This window comes from Ovis canadensis, chromosome X (genome assembly GCF_042477335.2).
Source record: "Ovis canadensis isolate MfBH-ARS-UI-01 breed Bighorn chromosome X, ARS-UI_OviCan_v2, whole genome shotgun sequence".
NCBI lineage: Eukaryota > Metazoa > Chordata > Mammalia > Artiodactyla > Bovidae > Ovis > Ovis canadensis.
Genome location: NC_091727.1, coordinates 5,904,360 through 5,921,972, shown reverse-complemented (window position 1 = coordinate 5,921,972; position 17,613 = coordinate 5,904,360). Strand labels below are relative to the sequence as shown.

At 49.8% G+C, this 17,613-nt stretch overlaps 1 protein-coding gene across 6 annotated transcripts in view; it reads left to right on the top strand.

Annotated features, from left to right (window-relative positions):
• Positions 1-17,380, top strand: part of ANOS1 (anosmin 1) — a 222,339-nt gene extending 204,959 nt beyond the window's left edge. For 2 of the 6 annotated variants that reach the window (XM_069573507.2, XM_069573505.2), the window contains 5 exons: positions 4,697-4,791; positions 6,999-7,173; positions 7,787-8,013; positions 9,243-9,369; positions 15,072-17,380. In XM_069573507.2, coding sequence (XP_069429608.1) covers positions 4,697-4,791; positions 6,999-7,173; positions 7,787-8,013; positions 9,243-9,369; positions 15,072-15,202 — 755 coding nt within the window. In that variant the 3' untranslated portion in view covers positions 15,203-17,380. Of the gene's footprint in view, positions 1-4,696; positions 4,792-6,998; positions 7,174-7,786; positions 8,014-9,242; positions 9,370-12,697 lie in introns of all 6 variants that reach the window. The other 4 variants (XM_069573508.2, XM_069573506.2, XR_011253673.2 and 1 more) reach the window with 3 other exon arrangements.
• Positions 17,381-17,613: the final 233 nt, after the last annotated feature.

Here is a 17,613-nt window from a genome sequence, read left to right as displayed (position 1 = left end):
GCCCTTGAGGATGCTCTGAAAAGGGGGCAGAAAGTAACACTGCAGGTCGCTCAGTCGTGTCCAACTCTCTACGACCCCATGGCCTATACAACCCATGGGATTCTCCAGGCCAGGATAGTGGAGTGGGTAGGCTTTCCCTTCTCCAGGGGATCTTCCCAACCCAGGGAGTGAACCCAGGTCTCCCACATTGCAGGCGGATTCTTTACCAGCTGAGCCACCAGGGAAGCCCAAAAAAAGGTAAAAAAGGGGTTAAGTTTGTGGGTTCTGAGATGACGATGGATTAAAGTTCAGTGGGGCTGGAGGCAAAAGACATTTGCTGTCCTTCTATTTGGGATTGTGAAAATGTTTTCAACTAGAGTTCTGTGTGTGTGTGTGTGTGTGTATGTGTGTGTGTGTGTGTGTGTGTCAGTGGCTCAGTCGTGTGACTCTTTGCAACCCCACGGACTGTAACCCACCAGGCTTCTCTGTCCATGGAATTCTCCAGGCAAGAACACTGGAGCAGATGGCCATTCCCTGGAGTTCTTTCAGTTCATAAATAATTGTAATATCTCTTAGATTAGATTTGGGTTTCCCTGGTGGCTCAGATGGTAAAGAATCCCCCTCCAATGTGGGAGACGTGGATTCCGTCCTGGAGCGGAGAAGATTCCCCTGGAGAAGGAAATGGCAACCCACTCCAGTGCTCTTGCCTGGAGAAGCTCAGACAAGATAGAGGAACCTGGCGGGCTACAGTGAGCCCATGGAGATCTCAAAGACTCAGACATGACTGGGACGACTAATGCTTTTAAGAGAGATATAGTACGTTTTTTAAAAAAACAAACACATTAAAACAGGTTACTTACTGATTGTCGGACAACGATACCTGTCATCACAAGAATCCAGTAACCCTGCATTTCCACCAAGGAGCAGCCACCCAGGATTTGCTATGGTGTGTTCACGGTGACTTTCAAAACCCTAACTTGTGCGAGTTACAAGACGGCTGCAGACTTGATGTGAGATTCAGGCCACTGTTTGACCCGCCTCGGAAAAGCTTGGACCACGAGTTGTGTCAGAAAACACTCCATCAAGGACTGTGGGAAAGACAGGCAGTTCGTGTAAACTGTGTTTGGTGGAAGGCAACTGATCAACAGAGACCTGCCTTTGAGAAGATGGTTTGTGACTCTTGGCGGCCAAAGTGGGGGCCCTCCATGCCTCTCGGGCAGACTCCAGGGTCAGGCAGGAGGCAGAGACAGTGCTCAGGAGCCTTGACCATGCTTTCTGTGGACGGGGGACAGGAAACACTGGTCGTTCTCAGGGTTGGTGGGTCTGCATCATCAAAGTGGGCTCTGGGAAGTGGTGGTGATTTAGTCACTCAGTCGTGTCCGACTCTTTGCGAGTCTGTAGCCTGCCAGGCTCCTCTGTCCATGTGGATTCTCCAGGGAAGAATACTGGAGTGGGTTGCCTTGCCCTCCTCCAGGGGATCTTCCCAACCCAGGGATGGAACCCGGGTCTCCTGAATTGAAGGTGGATTCTTTACCATCTGAGCCACCAGGGAAGCTCAGGCTCTGGACACAGGCTGCCCCAGTTCCCTGGCCCTGGGGGGCTGATGAGGGTGGACCCGGTGGCCCCGAGGGTGAGGGTCCCCCCTCTGAGGGGATGCTGGGGTGCAGGCTCTGGGTTGGCCGGCCTGCACGGAACACGGATGCCTGCAGGTGAGCCGTCTGCTCTCTGGACATAAGGCCATCCTGAGGAGGGCCGTCCTGCCAGAGCCTCACAGATACAAGAAACCAAAGGCATCGTTAAATAAAGGCAGAGAGCATGCAGGGGGGGCAGGAATCTAGGATGTGGAGTCTGCTGAGCCAGCCGTGGGAAGTGACTGGAAAGCATTGGGTTTGCATGGAGATCCTCACCAAGGTGGGGGGTCTGTCTCCAGAGACCCAGGGTGTGCACTCAGAGCCGGCGGCTTGCAGAGCTAAAGGGTGGGAGGGGCCATGGGATGTGTGTACGTGCTCCTGTGAACCGCGCTGTAGGAACCCATGGGTTCCTGGGGGAGCTATGGGTAGTAATTGCACATCACACAGCTGTAGCGTGGCAAAGTAGGCACCCACCTGTCCAATGGGATTTTACATTAAGAGGAAGAGTCTGATCCCTTCAGCGGCAGCAGCAAATGCTTCCATTTGCTTTGTGGGCTTGAGGGACGCAGGGGTTCACCACCTACAGAGGTGAGTTTGCATCCGGGCACACAGGGGCGGCGGGTGGCACCCTGCCCGCCACTACTTGCCCTGCTCAGGGCTCTGCCCACCCCTTCCGTGAGCTGTGCCCACGCCGAGTTATCGCCGTCACCGTCTTGTCAGTACGCTGAGCTTCTGTCAAGGTCGTTCTGTATTCACCTGCGTCCCACCTCCGTCCAAACTAACGTGGATGTCACCCAGGCAGTCTGCTACTTACCCAGACGCCTCCGGGTTTCGGGTCCACAAGTCCAGCTGCCTCTGGGAGGTCGTTTCAGCACGATGCGTCGAGCCGCAGCACCTGTTGAAAGATAGGGTATGAATCCGCTCATCAGTTGACTTCATACTTTGCGTATAATGTACGGTTCTTCTCTAGTCAACCCATAGCTCTTGATGTCTGCTGTGTAAGAAGTTACCTCAACCCTTTTTAGCTAAACAGCGTTGATGCCTGCTTGGTATCTTTACTTTCTGGTGGAAAAGTCCTCCTTTTCTTGATTCCCAAAGTGCTCCAGAGCAAGTTCCCAGGGGACCCAGCACTCCGTCAAAGAGGTCTGCGCTCTGAAAACCTCTGTTTAAATGCTTGGTTTGAGTGCGGCCGGGATGTGAGGCTAATCACTGCAGGGGTGGGGGTGGTGTGGATAGGGGGCGACGCCTTTCACACCCGCCCGGGGACTCACTGGGTGATTGATAAACCCTGCCAGCCTCTGTTCCCACACGCAGGCCTGGCTCTGCAGCACTTTTGTCTTTTTTTCCACTCGGTCGATCTCCCAAAGAAAAGACACGGACAGAAAACGCGCCGCTCGGGCTGGAGGTGGAGACGTTACGTAAGCGGCCCTGTTCTCTGGGTGCTGGGGCAGCAGGTCTGATTCTGCAGGGGCCACACAGCCGGCGAGGCTGGGGCGCGCTCACTGCGCACTGTTCTCACCCTCGCCTCCTGAGGGGGAGACCCTGCGCACATGGAGCACACACGGAGCACACACAGAGTCCACACGGCACACATGGAGCACACACGGAGCACACACAGAGTCCACACAGAGCACATGGAGCACACACGGAGCACACACAGAGTCCACACGGCACACACGGAGCACACACAGAGTCCACACGGCACACACGGAGCACACACACAGTCCACACAGCACACATGGAGCACACACGGAGCACACACAGAGTCCACACAGCACACATGGAACACACGCAGAGCAGACATGGAGTCCACACGGAGCACACGCAGAGTCCACATGGAGCACACATGGAGTCCACAGCACACACACAGCACATGTTGAATACACACAGCACACGCAGAGTCCATACAGAGCACACATGGAGCACATGCAGAGTCCACACGGAGCACACATGGAATCCACACGGAGCACACATGGAATCCACACAGCACATACACAGCACGCACAGCGTCCACACAGCACACACGGAACACATGCAGAGTCCACACGGAGTCCACACAGAACACACACGGAGTCCACACAGAACACACACAGAGCACACATGGAGCACATGCAGAGTCCACACAGCACACGCAGAGTCCACATGGAGTCCACAGAGCACACACACAGCACATGCTGAATACACACAGAGCACACACGGCGTCCACACAGCACACACCAAGCACACACAGTGTCCACACAGAGCACACACAGTCCGCATGGAGCACACACAGAGCACACGGTGCACATACGGAATCCACCTGGAGCACACAGAGTCCATACCAAGTCCACACAGCACACTGGGGCAGCCAGGCCTTCAGGGTGAGGAAGGGCCAGGCGTTTACTCCTGCCTGGCTTCAGGATTTCTTCCACCAGCTTCCTCAGAAACATGCAGGATTCAGAGACTCCTGCAGAATCTCTCTCATCACCTAGGAAACAAGAGGAGGAACGCTGAGCATCCCCCATTCTCCTCGGGTTTCCTTACCGTGGGCGCCACGGCTGGGCTGGGCTCAAGACCTCTGCAGAAGCATCACAGTGCCACTTTCCTCATGATTGTTTTTTTTCTATCTGGTTCTCGTATATCAATTTACTTCTCCTTTTATGCTCTATTACATTCCCCCCGACTTCATTCTCTTCCCCGGCTCCGTTCTTGAAGATTTCTTTGATACGGACCATTTTTAAAGCCTTCACGGAATGTGTGAAGCGGTATCACTTCCATTTTACACTTTGGTTCTTTGGCCATGAGGTGTGGGGGATCTTCGATCCCCAGACAGGGATGGAACCGACACCCCTGCATGGGAAGGTAGAGTCCCAACCAGTGGACCATCGGGGAAGTCCTGAGCTGATTTTCTCTTGAGGAAACAGCAGGCAGAATTTGGGGAGACCTCCATCCTCGGCCAGGCGGGTGCCCATCTGCATTGCCTGCAGGGTCCTCCGCCCCCTTCCTGTTCTCTCCAGCTTCAGGATTGTCGGGCCGCGAGCCCTCTCGCTTGCAGACTGTTCTTTTGTTGTTGTTGTTGTTGTTGCTTAATTGCATTCACCTTACAGATCCCGGCGTCGGACCGTATCACGTGGAGTGGTTTCCGGAAGTCTGCGCCCACAACAAATCTGCCAGGCTGGAGGCATCCTCGGCCGTGACCCAGGTGAGGAGGAGGAGGAGGAGGAGGCTTGAAATGGGGGTGCTTTGGGGCTCTTAGACACACCCGCCCTGCAGGTGCAGCTGGACGGGAAGAGGTGCACACTGAACGTGCTGTGGGTGACTCGGTCACCGACCCGTTACCTTCGGGACAGGCGGGGAGGAGACACAGGGTCACGTGTTCCCTCATCCCTGCACGTTATCAGCATGGGGGAGGGGACCCTGAGATGCGGAGATTCCAGACACAACTCACAAGGAGCTCCCAGGGCATATGGTGTCAGCCTGGGAGTGTTTCATCTTAATCACACAGAAGCTCAGAATTCCCTTCTCCATTCTGAGTCAGAATGCCCTGTGACCTGAAGGCCTTGTTTTCTCAGGGCAAGTGGTAAAATTTCCCAGGGTTTCTCTGCAACTCTGTCCCTCAGCCTCACCTTTAGCTACAACCCTACCTTGTGCCAGCTTGTGCTGCGGGTGGAAGACCCGCCCGTCTTGGGGCCCAGCACGTGCTCTCATGACGTTAAGGGTCCCAGACATGCTCCAAGCTGCAGCTCCTGTATGGGGGCAGGAGGCTGTGACAACTGCATGCCTAGAATTTACCCCCACACACCCTAACACAACTCACCTACAATTGACACACACACCCTAATACAACCGCTGGCCTAGAATTGACCCACACCCTAATACAACTCACCTACAATTGACACACACACCCTAATACAACTGCTGGCCTAGAATTGACCCACACCCTAACACAACTCACCTACAATTGACACACACACCCTAATACAACCACTTGTCTAGAATTGACACACACACCCTAACACAACTCATCTACAATTGGCACACACACCCTAATACAACCGCTTGTCTAGAATTGACACACACACACCCTAAGACAATTGCTGGCCTAGAATTGACCCACACACACCCTAACACAACTCACCTATAATTGACACAAACACCCTAATACAACTGCTTGTCTAGAATTGACACACACACCCTAACACAACTCACCTACAATTGACACACACACCCTAAGACAACTGCTTGTCTAGAATTGACACACACACCCTAATACAGCCGCTGGCCTAGAATTGACCCACACACACCCTAACACAACTCACCTACAATTGACACACACACCCTAATACAACTGCTGGCCTAGAATTGACCCACACCCTAACACACCAAGGAAAGGAGATATCACACTGGCTTGTTAACAACCATCACCATCAGCTTTCCTGTTCCTGTAAGGTCATATATGTAGTAGACACAGGGTCCTGACAGTGACACCCTAGAAGGGACACACACCCCCTAACACACCAAGGGAAGGAAGCGTCGCACTGGCTTGTCACGAGCATCACTGCCATGCTTCACGCGGGTATCAGGTCATACAGGTGCACCCAGGGCCTTGGCAGCACCTCGAATGGACACACACACCCTGACAGACACACGAGGGAGATAAACCTCGCACCAGCTTGTTACAAATGTCACAGTCAGCTTTCCTGTTCCCGTAAGGTTATATATGTGTGCAGGAGGCCGTGACAATGCCACCCTACAGGGGACACGCACACGCTCACACACAAAGAGAAGCGGCACAGTAGCTTGTTACAACCATCACCGTCTGCTTCCTCTTCCTGTAAGGCGACATTCCCAGCCCCTCAGCCCTCCACGGTTGAGTCCGGCCTCATAATTCTGTTTAATCATCACAGTCTGGCCGGAAGCAACAGAGAGAGCCCTCCAGAAAGGGGAGAAGAGACACGCCTCCAGAATGTCTTCTCTGCCTTCAGGAAAGACTCAGGTCTAAACTGAGCTTGCGTCTGGGAGGAAGCCTGAGTCAGCTTTTTTTTTTTTTTTTTTAATAACAATTCGGGTTGATATTCACAGCTTTTCACCCTCCCTGTCCAGCCAGCTCCCCATAGTGGGTTGTGATGGTCAGGAAGGGGGCTGCCATGAACTGAACGCTTCCACCTGGTTGTTCTAGAGTCTGGGTGACCCTCTTCACTGCAGGAGCAGGTCATGGTTGTAAATCATCTCGGCAAGGACCCCGTGTGCTTTGTGTAAAGGCCGTATCACACACGCACACACACAAACACACCCACCCCACCACATGCAAGAAGACAAACTCCTGGGACATCATCGCATCTCCTGCCAAGTCCGTTCCCTCGTGAGATTTTTACAGCTGGCGTGTTCTCTTTCTCCGTCTCGCTCTAGGAAAACTACATGATTCTTCCAGACCTGTCATTCTCCTGCAAATACAAGGTGATCGTGCAAGCCGCGCGGCCCCAGGGCCGCTGGAAGGCGGAGAGCGCGTCCTTCACGACCCCGCCGTGCTCTGCGCTCAAGGGCAAGACCCACAAGCACTTCAGCTGCCCTGGCACGGAGGAGGGTACGTGTCGCCTGGAATCCCCGGGAGGCGCGTCGCTGGGCACAGCTCCAGAGTGCGATTCACAAGGCCCTGAAACCCAAAAGGATCACCCCTTTCTAGATGGCCCTAGGACAGCCCTGTCTGAACAGAACGTGTGTATACGAACCCTCGCCTAGCCTCTGAAGTCCAGCCGCACTTAGCGACAGGCTTTGCTGAAGGATCAGCCCTTAGAAGTGAAAGTGAAAGTCACTCAGTGGTGTCCGACTCTTTGCGACCCCATGGACTGTACAGTCCGTGGAATTCTCCAGGCCGGAATACTGGAGTGGGTAGCCTTTCCCTTCTTCAGGGGATCTTGCCAACCCAGAAATTGAATCAGGGTATCCTGCATTGCAGGCAGATTCTTTACCAGCTGAGCCACCAGGGAAGCCCAAGAATACTGGAGTGGGTAGCCTTCCCTTCTCCAGCAGATCGTCCCGACCCAGGAATTGATCCAGGGTCTCCTGCATTGCAGGCAGGAGGAGGTCAGGTTGCTGACCCCAGGTCCCAGAGAATGGCAGTCTGAACACCGTGTCCTCTGGGGCTGCCTCTCTCCACCCCTCTAACCGCTGCACGGTTCCCCTTTCTGCGCCCACAGGTTACAGTCACGTGCGCTCCAAAGTGCAGGCCAAACCTGAGAACCTGTCCGCCTCCTTTGTGGTACGCGATGCCAACATCACGGGGCACTTCTCCTGGAAGGTGAACCAGGTGGGCTTGCCGCGGCCGGCCACCGGCTTCCAGGTGACCTGGGCCGAGGTCACCACTGAGAGCCGGCCCAACAGCCTCCCGAACAGCATCATCTCTCAGTCCCAGATTCTGCCCGCGGTGAGTGCCCACCCACCTGCCCCATCTCAGGGTGGGTTCCCCGCAACCCGGAGGGAGCATCCCTGGGGGAGGCACTCGGGCACCCCAAACCCCCACTGCAGGGGCAACGTGTTGAGACTCACATGTAGGCTTTCTCCTGTGTGAATTCTTCTGCAAGAATCAGAACATACCAACAGGGTTCCTGTGGGCCCCCAGTAAATTCTTTTGTAAAAATCGGAGCACACCATCAGGGTTTCTGTACATTAACTATCATTACCATAAACTTAGGAGAAACTGCCATCTAGCTAAACTTGATGACTAGGACCAGCTCTTAAGGAGGCCTCTCCTGTCCACACGGAACGCAAGGCTTCACCATTTTCTGTTCTTTTGAATCCCTGTCCTTCTGGGCCAAGCGGACGTGCCCCATTTGAAGTGCTAAATTTTGGGGGGGAAAGAGCTAAAAAGAACCTTTTTCTCTTCATTTTCCCCTTCAAATCTGGCCAGAGCACTTAATGAGCTGGAGTGCCTTCCAGGCCAACTTAATTCCTTGGTTTGGGGGGAGAAAAAAAAAAAAGCATGTGTGGGCTTTTACCAACTCTCAAAATGCCCTTAGAATATGCAATTCTTGCTCCAAAAAGAGAGAGAAAAAAAAAAACACCTTAAATCCCGGAAGGAAAAAAAAAATTCCACGGAATCGGACAGTAATTATTCTGTGTGTGTGTGTTAGGTTCTATTGAGTTCTAAGACCAAAAAAAAAAAAAGTGTTGGCATAAAAAGAAACATTTTTTGGCTGCTGGCACTGACAGATACTGTCTTTTAAGGAGCACAGGTTGGCGCGTTTCCCCGAGATGTGGATTATCAAGAATTCACATCACAAGATGTGCAGATGAAAACTTTTAAAGCCTGGGAAAGTCTTAGATTCAGGAATGGAAAATACAGTGCCCTGGAGGGGGTGGGGGTGAGCGGCAAGAACTGGCCTGACTCATGTGAGCTCTTGGCTGCCAAGAGCCGGGGTCTCCTTGCTGCCCAGACCACCCGGGGATGGAGGGGGTAAGGGGTCTCCAGCGAACATGGACTGATTGCGGGCTCCTGGACACGGTGGAGTGGAAACAAGTGAACCGCAACTGCACGTATCACGGTGATGTCGCGAGGGAGGCGTAGTCTCTGGAGGAGAGTCCAGACATGGGTCGTGGTCAGAGGCAGCGGCTGACGGGCCCGTGTCCCCCAACGCCTTCCCTCCCCTTCCCCAGGATCACCCTGAGCTCTCGGTCCCAGGTCTGCGGCCCGCCACCCTCTACCGCCTGGAGGTGCAGGTGCTGACTGCGGGCGGGGAGGGGCCCGCCACCATCAGGACCTTCCGGACCCCCGACGTGCACGGTGAGTCCTCAGGGGGCAGGAGTCCCGCCCAGCTTGCAGACACACAGAAAGTCTTGGTGAAAAAATGGAAATCCATAGATCCAACATTGCAGGCTCCTACCCACAGGGGGTTCTCTGAACCCGAAGCCCCCCCCTCCCGTTTGTATGTGCTTCCTCCCAGCCCACCTGACACGCTCCCTTTTTCCCTCCCGTGCACCCTCCTCCTCCCCTTCTGTTACTTTTTTGCTCTACAGAAGGCATGCTTTTTTTCTTATCTTCTAACCTTAAATACCCAAGAGGTAGGGCTTCTAATGCAGGTAGACATTAGAGACGTAAGGCTCGATCCCTGGGTCGGGAAGATCCCCTGGAGGAGGGCATGGCAACCCACTCCAGGTTTCTTGCCTGGAGAATCCCACGGACAGAGGAACCTGGACAGGCTGTATTCCATGGGGTCGCACAGAATCGGACACGTCTGAGGTGACTTAGCATGCGCCCACCCAAGGGGGAAAAAAATCATCATATCATTCTGAAATTTTTTTAAAAATTAAGACATTCAAATATAACTGTATAGGAAATACTACTTTGCTATGCAGCTTATTACGTGTATTTCTACTGTATGTAATCTATTGGCTTCCCTGAATCAGCCTGCAATGCAGGAGACCCTGGTTCAATTCCTGGGTCAGGAAGACCCCCTGGAGAAGGGATAGCCTACCCACTCCAGTATCCTTGGGCTTCCCTGGTGGCTCAGCAGGTAAAGAATCATCTGCAATGCAGGAGACCTGGGTTCAATCCCTGGATTGGGAAGATCCCCCTGGAGAAGGGAAAGGCTACCCACTCCAGTATCCCAGCCTGGAGAATTCCATGGACCGTATAGTTCTTGAGGTTACAGAGAATCGGACACCACTGAGCCAACTTTCATTTTCACTGTCTATATTACATAAATTTTCTTCACGATATGATCCCAATCAGTCTACTTGACTTCCTGCTAAATCACATAGGTTAAAAATGATTTCCACCTATTGTTTCAAAACAAAGAGCCTCCCGGGCAACACTAAGGACATATGCCGGGGAGTGGTCGCAGTTATTGACCATAAAGGAGTCCTCATCCTACTGTGTTTGCTGATATTGAAAAAATGGGAAAGAAAATCTAGTGATGTCTTCAGGGGCCAGAACTGTTAGCTTTGGCAGTGATTGAATACGTGCTGGGTCTGTTAACCCTAAACTCCTGGTCCACCCCCAGCCCCACTGTCCCTTCCACCCTCTGCAGCCACAAGCCTATTCTCTATGTCTGTTAGTCTCTTCTTGTTTCATAGATGTCACTCGCGTGGGGTCTAAACTACAGCACAAAGGAACTTGACTACGAAGCAGAAGCAGATTCACAGACAGAGAGAGCAGACTTGTGGGAGTTTGGGATCAGCAGATAGAACCCAGTATACACAGGATGGGTAAACACCAAGGTCCTTCCATGGAGCAGGGAACTGCATTCCATATTCTGTGATAAGAAAGAAAGAAAGTGAAGTTGCTTAGTCATGTCCAACTCTTTGCGACCCCATGGACTGTAACCCACCAGCCTCCTCCATCCATGGAATTTTCTAGGCAAGAGTACTGGAGTAGGGTTGCCATTTCCTTCTCCAGGGGATCTTCCCACCCCAGGATCGAACCTGGGTCTCTTGCATTGCAGGCTTTACCATCTGAGCCACCAGGGAACCACGATGGAAAAGAATATATACAGTGTGTACTTACATATAGAAACAGAAAATATAAAACTGTACTCTCTCTCTCTATATATATATATACACACACACACTGTATATATAAAATTGAATCACTTTGGTCTACAGCAGAAATTAAACACAACATTGTAAATCAACTATACTCTAATAAAATTTAAAAACGTATGTGTTTGGAAACAAAAAGTATGCACAGTGGAATAAGCGCGGGAGGAAGCCAAGAGTCATTTAGTGCAAGAGGATACGGTTTGCTGGAACCGTGGTCCCAGGTGCTTGAGGCCCAGGTCGGGGTGTGAGACGGAGGATGGTGAGATTAACGTAGAGACAACTGCATCTAAGTCACCTGTGGGATAGTGAGACGGAGACTTCCTGAAGGCCTTCGGGACTGCAGGGTCCAGCGCTGAAAGCTTTGAAGGTCATCGGCATGTGGGTAGTAATTGAACGTGGGGCTGTGTACTAGAGGTCAGGAAGGTGAGAATTAGGCTTGGACAAGACCAGGGGAAGTGCTGTGTGAAGAAACTACATGGAGAATAGTCTATGTCTTCCCAAATTCTTGGGGCTAAATATCAATTTTTTAACAGTCATTTCAACAGCTGTATCTTAGGAGCAATGCTTTCATTTCTGTTCCTGTTTTTAAGCAGATCGTTTAAAATATCAGATTCTTTCTTTTTGCTTCAATTCTTCCATCACTTTAAATTCTTCATGTAGACGATGTGCTAGAAATAGTAGACATCCATCCCCTCCACTGTTAACACACTTAAGCCTCTGCTCTATTAGTAAAAACATATGGAAGCTAATTTTAGTTATTAGCAAAACTAAACGGCAACAATTGTGTATTTACAAAGATTAGTTATTAGCACAACTAAACAGCAACAATTGTGTATTTACAAAGATTAGTTATTAGCACAACAGCAACAATTGTGTATTTACAAAGATTAGTTATTAGCACAACTAAACAGCAACAATTGTGTATTTACAAAGATTAGTTATTAGCAAAACTAAATGGTAACAATTGTGTATTTAAAACAAAGGCAGCGTCCTGTTGGGTTTCAGATTATGTACATTGCTTTCTCAGCTTAAACTTTAAAAAGCCACGTCAACGGTTTATGTGTTGATAAGAAATAATGATCCTGGGTTTATTTTAATTTTTAAATGATGGATCAAATTTGCCCCAGCAGCTTTTTGCACTTAGGAGTTTAAAGACAAATAAAAACCACCCCATTGGGAGCGCCCTGTGTGACGCCCTGTCCTGTTTGGGAACCATGTCCACCCATCACTTACAGTGTCCCTCCACCGAAAGTGTGTGTGTCATGAAAGGATGTGTTAATTTCTAAACTTTTCCGAGGAAAGACAAAGGGTTCTGCCCGGCTTACATTATTATAAAGAAAGGGGCTTGTCTTCTTTCTCTTGCGATCTTGAAGGTTTTATGGAGGGAACCAGAGAGCTGGGGAAGGCAGAGAAAAAAGAGAGGCAGGGTGGATGCGTGTCTGCAAGTTCAGAGTCAGGTCCGGCAGGGCCTGGGTGGCATGGACTGTGGGCAGGGCACAGACGCACACCTGTTCCTCCAGTCGGTCTAGCTGGGGACGGTGGCCGGACTGACACGTCCGTTCTATCTCTAGGCCCCCATCTGAAACACCGCCATCCCCATCACTACAAGCCTCCTGCAGAAAGGTACTGAGCTGCTCTGAGAGCCCGTCGGAACCCTAAGCGAGTGTGGAAGCTGGCACAACCCCCCAAGGACTGGCCGTGCCCACTGGGAGGCATCAGGCCCTTCCCGGAAGACCGCCTGCCCCTGCATAATAACCGTGGGGCGCTCAACACTCTGTCTGCCCTGGAAAACGTGCCCCAAAACCAAGGACCCGCAGTGAGCCTAGCGAAGGCGGGGGTGGAGAGGGGGTGGAGGGGTTGGGACAGGTTCCCATGACAACAGACAACACACAGCCCAGCCCTGTTCCACTTCTAATTCTTGCCTGCCTGTGTGGTAAAGCTCCTCCCAATGCAGGTCTGAGTTGTCCCCGAATTTGCATCAACAGATTCTCCAAAGAAGCAATTGACACACATAATAGGCCTGCCCGTAGTAAGCATACAGTTACTCACTGAACACTTGGAGATTACATTATTGATTGGATTTGCCAGGTCAATGGAAAAGTATCCAGATTTTTACGTCCTAATATTGATTCAGAGATTTCTGAAGATGAATGTTTTTTAATCCCCTGTGGGTTTTTTTTTTTTCAACTGAAAAATCTGTAAACCCAAAATATTGCCCATTAGTTTAAAATGCTCCAGCTTCAAGCACTCAAGCTTCATTTTATACAAAGACATAAATGAGTTTGGCCTCGAAAGGACAGTTTCTGTTAAGACATTCCCAGCCAGGAGTCAACACTGCTACCCAGAGTCTGCCCTGGAGAAATTAAAACTGTTTCCTGGGGCTTTAATATTTCATCCTACAAGAAGGTTTCCTGATACTTTATTGATATTTTCCTTTTTTCCTTGATGGGGAAGACACCTGCTGCCGTGCTTTGTTCGGCCACTTTCCTGTGTCTTAACACGCTACAAAACTTCTTGCTTGAAATGAAAGAAACCCAACTATCGAACATTTTCAAATCTTTCCCCTTTGCTTAATCAAAGCAAGCTGTTTGTTTGGTAGAATATTCTCCATAATGTAGAAAAGGTAGAGGAGGACTCTGGAAGGTAGAGAAGGACAGCTGTTTGCCTTGGACTAACCTACCTTCGCTTTCCAGGTGGCTCAGTGGTAAAGAATCTGCGTCCCAATGCAGGAGATGCAGCGACAGGTTCGGTCCCTGGGTTGCAAAGATCCCCTGGAGGAGGAAATGGCAACCCACTCCAGTATTCTTGCCTGGAGAAAATCCCATGAACAGAGAAGCCTGGTGGGCTACAGTCCGTGGGATTGCAGAGTCAGACACAATTTAGCAGCTAAACAGGAAACCTTTCTCTACTCCTTCAAATCTATTACATCTTACTTGAAAATTGTATGAAAATTTTAATTGAAAAAGTAAGAGGCGCCATGCTAATGCCTCATAGCCTGAACTCAACTGAAAACATGGTATTAGTATATAGTGTTGAGGGGAATGTTGGGGCACCCTTAAACTAGAGATGTTTTAATATATTTTTTGCTTGAAGGAACACCCATGTGTATATACATGTATGTTTGTGTGTCTGTATATTTCCAGGTAGGTATACAATATATATGGGGAAGGAAATGGCAGCCCACTCCAGTATTCTTGCCTGGAGAACCCCAGGGACAGAGGAGCCTGGTGGGCTGCCATCTGTGAGGTCTAACAGAGTCGGGCATGACTGAAGTGACTTAGCAGCAGCAGCAGCATACAATATATACATACGTGTAAGTACATACACACAGACGCACACATATACACGTGGGTAGCTTGAGTACAAGTCGCTGCAATAATTATTTAACCAGCTCACCCATGATGGATGCAACTCTAAACATCATTCAAGTAATCTGTTTTCCCCATCGGTGTCTATTCTATGAGAAAACAGCGATTTCTCCAAATTAAACATGGAAGGGCGTCCTCATGTCATTATGTACACGAGGAACACAGTGAAGGCTCTTGTGCGCCTGGAAGCCTGCCGTTTTCCTTCCTTTCCGAAAGCCTGCGGTGGGCACCCTGGTTGCCGGCGGTTCAATGAGCGGCGAGGGGTTGAATGAGCGGCGCAGGCCGAGAACGTGAGGGTCTCGACTCCTCCTGGGAGGCCTAAGCTCTTAAGTGCGGACACCAGGCAGAGAGACGACCCCTGTTATCACACGCACGCCTCTCTCCCCGGAGAACCCCGGGGCCGGTATGCATGGATCTCTGACGGAACAGATGGGAAAAAAAGAAAAACTACTTCCTGCGTCTTCGATGAGCTTGGAAGCTTGAGCAGGCGGGCGGTGCATTGCAGCCTGAAGGAGGGGCTACGGGGGGATCTCAAGGATGCAGCCAGCTCATGGGGCTTCGGGCTGTTTCTCTGCAGCTCCGTGCGTGGTTTGGGGTGGATTCTGCAACAGAGTGTCCCTGCAGAGTCAGCGGGTTCCTCTTCTGCACGGAGACGGGAGGGACAGTCTTCACGGAGGACGCATGCGCAAACACAGAGCTCATCTCTGAAACCACGGGTTTTCCCTAGACGCCGTTCCCAGCATCTGGATTTTCAAACCCTCAGAATCTCAAAAGGGAAGGCTTCAAATTATTATTGGCTGTGTGTTTATCGTCTTCCTTCATTGGTCCTAAATATATCAGTAAGTATTTGTGCCAGCCCATCTTTGTACTGTTGTATAGTTTAAAACGCGGGAGTATATACATAGATGCGAAATATTATTAAATTATTAAATACACTTAATTTTGTAAAATTTAATGATGTTTCTTTTGCCTGGGTCATAGACGTTGAGCAAATACATTTTTAGTTCGGATCAAGGTTCTGAAGCGTCTATCTTCCTTGAAATACCTGAAGTAGGTCTTATGAGCATTTCATCTTGCTATAACATTTGATAAATTTTATTAGTATTATTGGAAGAGAAGACTAGGCAATAAGAGAAAGCTGAGTTTCCTTTATAAATTTCAGTAATACTGAAATGAGCAGAAATATAATTACAGTTTTTTGAATTTTTAAAAATTTGCCCTAATAAAGGTCTAAAAATTTATGTTGTTTAATTTTAAAGCCAGTTTCATAGCTGATTCTCTGTTTTATTGAAATTAGATGCACTTCTCTCCTATGAGAAAAAGTATATTCAGTGACAGCATTTACTCTTTAAAAAAGCCAAGCTCATCAAACATATGAAGTCATCAAATACAGGTGTGTAACCCGATACACATCAAGGCTATGTGCGTCTTTTTACTGAGAATATTCACTCCTCAGTGATGGGTTTATTTATCTGGGCTATCCTCTTGTTGTAAGTGGGCTCAGGGAGCAATCTTTATAAATGAATGGCATCAGCCAGTGTTATTTTAATATACATAAATGGGAAGGAAATCCAGAAACGAGGGGATAAATGTGCACTTAGGTCTGAGCAGAGACCAACACAACATTATAAAGCAGTTTCACTCCCAATAAAATTTTCTTCAAGAGACAATAATGTTTATGACAGGTAAAATTTCCAGAATCCAAAGTTTACAAACAGATCTCTGTCCTAGAAAGACCTGGAAGAACCCAGAACCCATCTAGAGAGCAGAACCCATCCTCCAGCTCAGCACTGCTGAGACCTGGGGCCGCACGGCTCTCTGTCGGCGGGCGGGACCTGCCCTCTGCACTGTGGGGCGTGGGGCACCCCTGGTCTCCACCCACCAGAGGCAAGGAGCACCCCACCCCGGGTGTGATGACCACACACTCTGTCATCATGGTCCACACCGTCTTGGGGTACAGAGTCGCCCCCGGTGAGAATCACTGCACCGTAATGATGTTCACTGAATAGAGGAAAACTGCCCTCTGCAAGGTGAAACTGAGTCAAGTGGAGTAGGCATACCTGGGAAGTGCTTACACTGGATCCCAAAGCCCTTCAGTTCAGTTCAGTTCAGTCGTCCAGTCGCTCAGTCGTGTCCGACTCTTTGCGACCCCATGAATCGCAGCACGCCAGGCCTCCCTGTCCATCACCACCTCAGCAGTATCTTTTATGTCCACTGAAGAACCTGATTAAAAGGCTGAGTTTGTCTATCATGTGAGTGCAAATATTCATTTTGTCCTACTGACCAGGCAGCAGCATTCACGATGATGGGAGTCTTACTTAACGCCCTTACACCACGTGTCGTGGGGTTCATCATGTTCAGTCCTGTGACTGCGAATATCTCAATCTAAACTTATGCACACGTGCCCATCGTCACCAGAGCACAGTGGCTAAATACCCGTTGCGTTGTACGTTCATTTACGAGAAAAATGCACAAAGCCGGTGACCTATGGTGGCTATGGTTTTGCATGGCCAAACTCAGCTTCTCAGCTCTCTTGGACACTTGGCAAGTTACACGATTCACAGAGTGACTCACACAGGTCTCTCTGCAGAACTGTTAGCACTTCTTGACATAACCGTAGTGCGCAAATAACAGAATGGCTACCCTCTCATGCAAACCACGTCCCTTAGTTCATTTAAAAGTCAATATTTATTTATGTATGTAATAAAAAATGATTTTGTTTGTGTCTCATGTTATTTAGAGAGAAATAATCTTGTAAAGAAATGTTGTAAAAAAAAAAAACCACACACAAAAGCATTGTAAATAGTCTGATCCCTGTCACTCATTATTTTAATGGTAGAGTTTGTACATACTGACTGATTTCGTAATAAAGGACCTTTAAACCTGCCCAGTGGACTGGACTCCTTATGTTCCTGAAAACACACACACACATTTTATTTTCATTTAGAAAGAAAAGTGAGCAGTTTCCTGTGAAGCTGGGGAGACGGAAACAGCCTCATTCTCCTGTCAGTACGAAAGGAACTCAAGGTCTGGTGAAAGATTGGAGGTTAGGAGGAGAAGGGGGTGACAGAGGAGATGGGATGTTTGCGTGGAATCGTTGACTCGATGGACATGAGTCT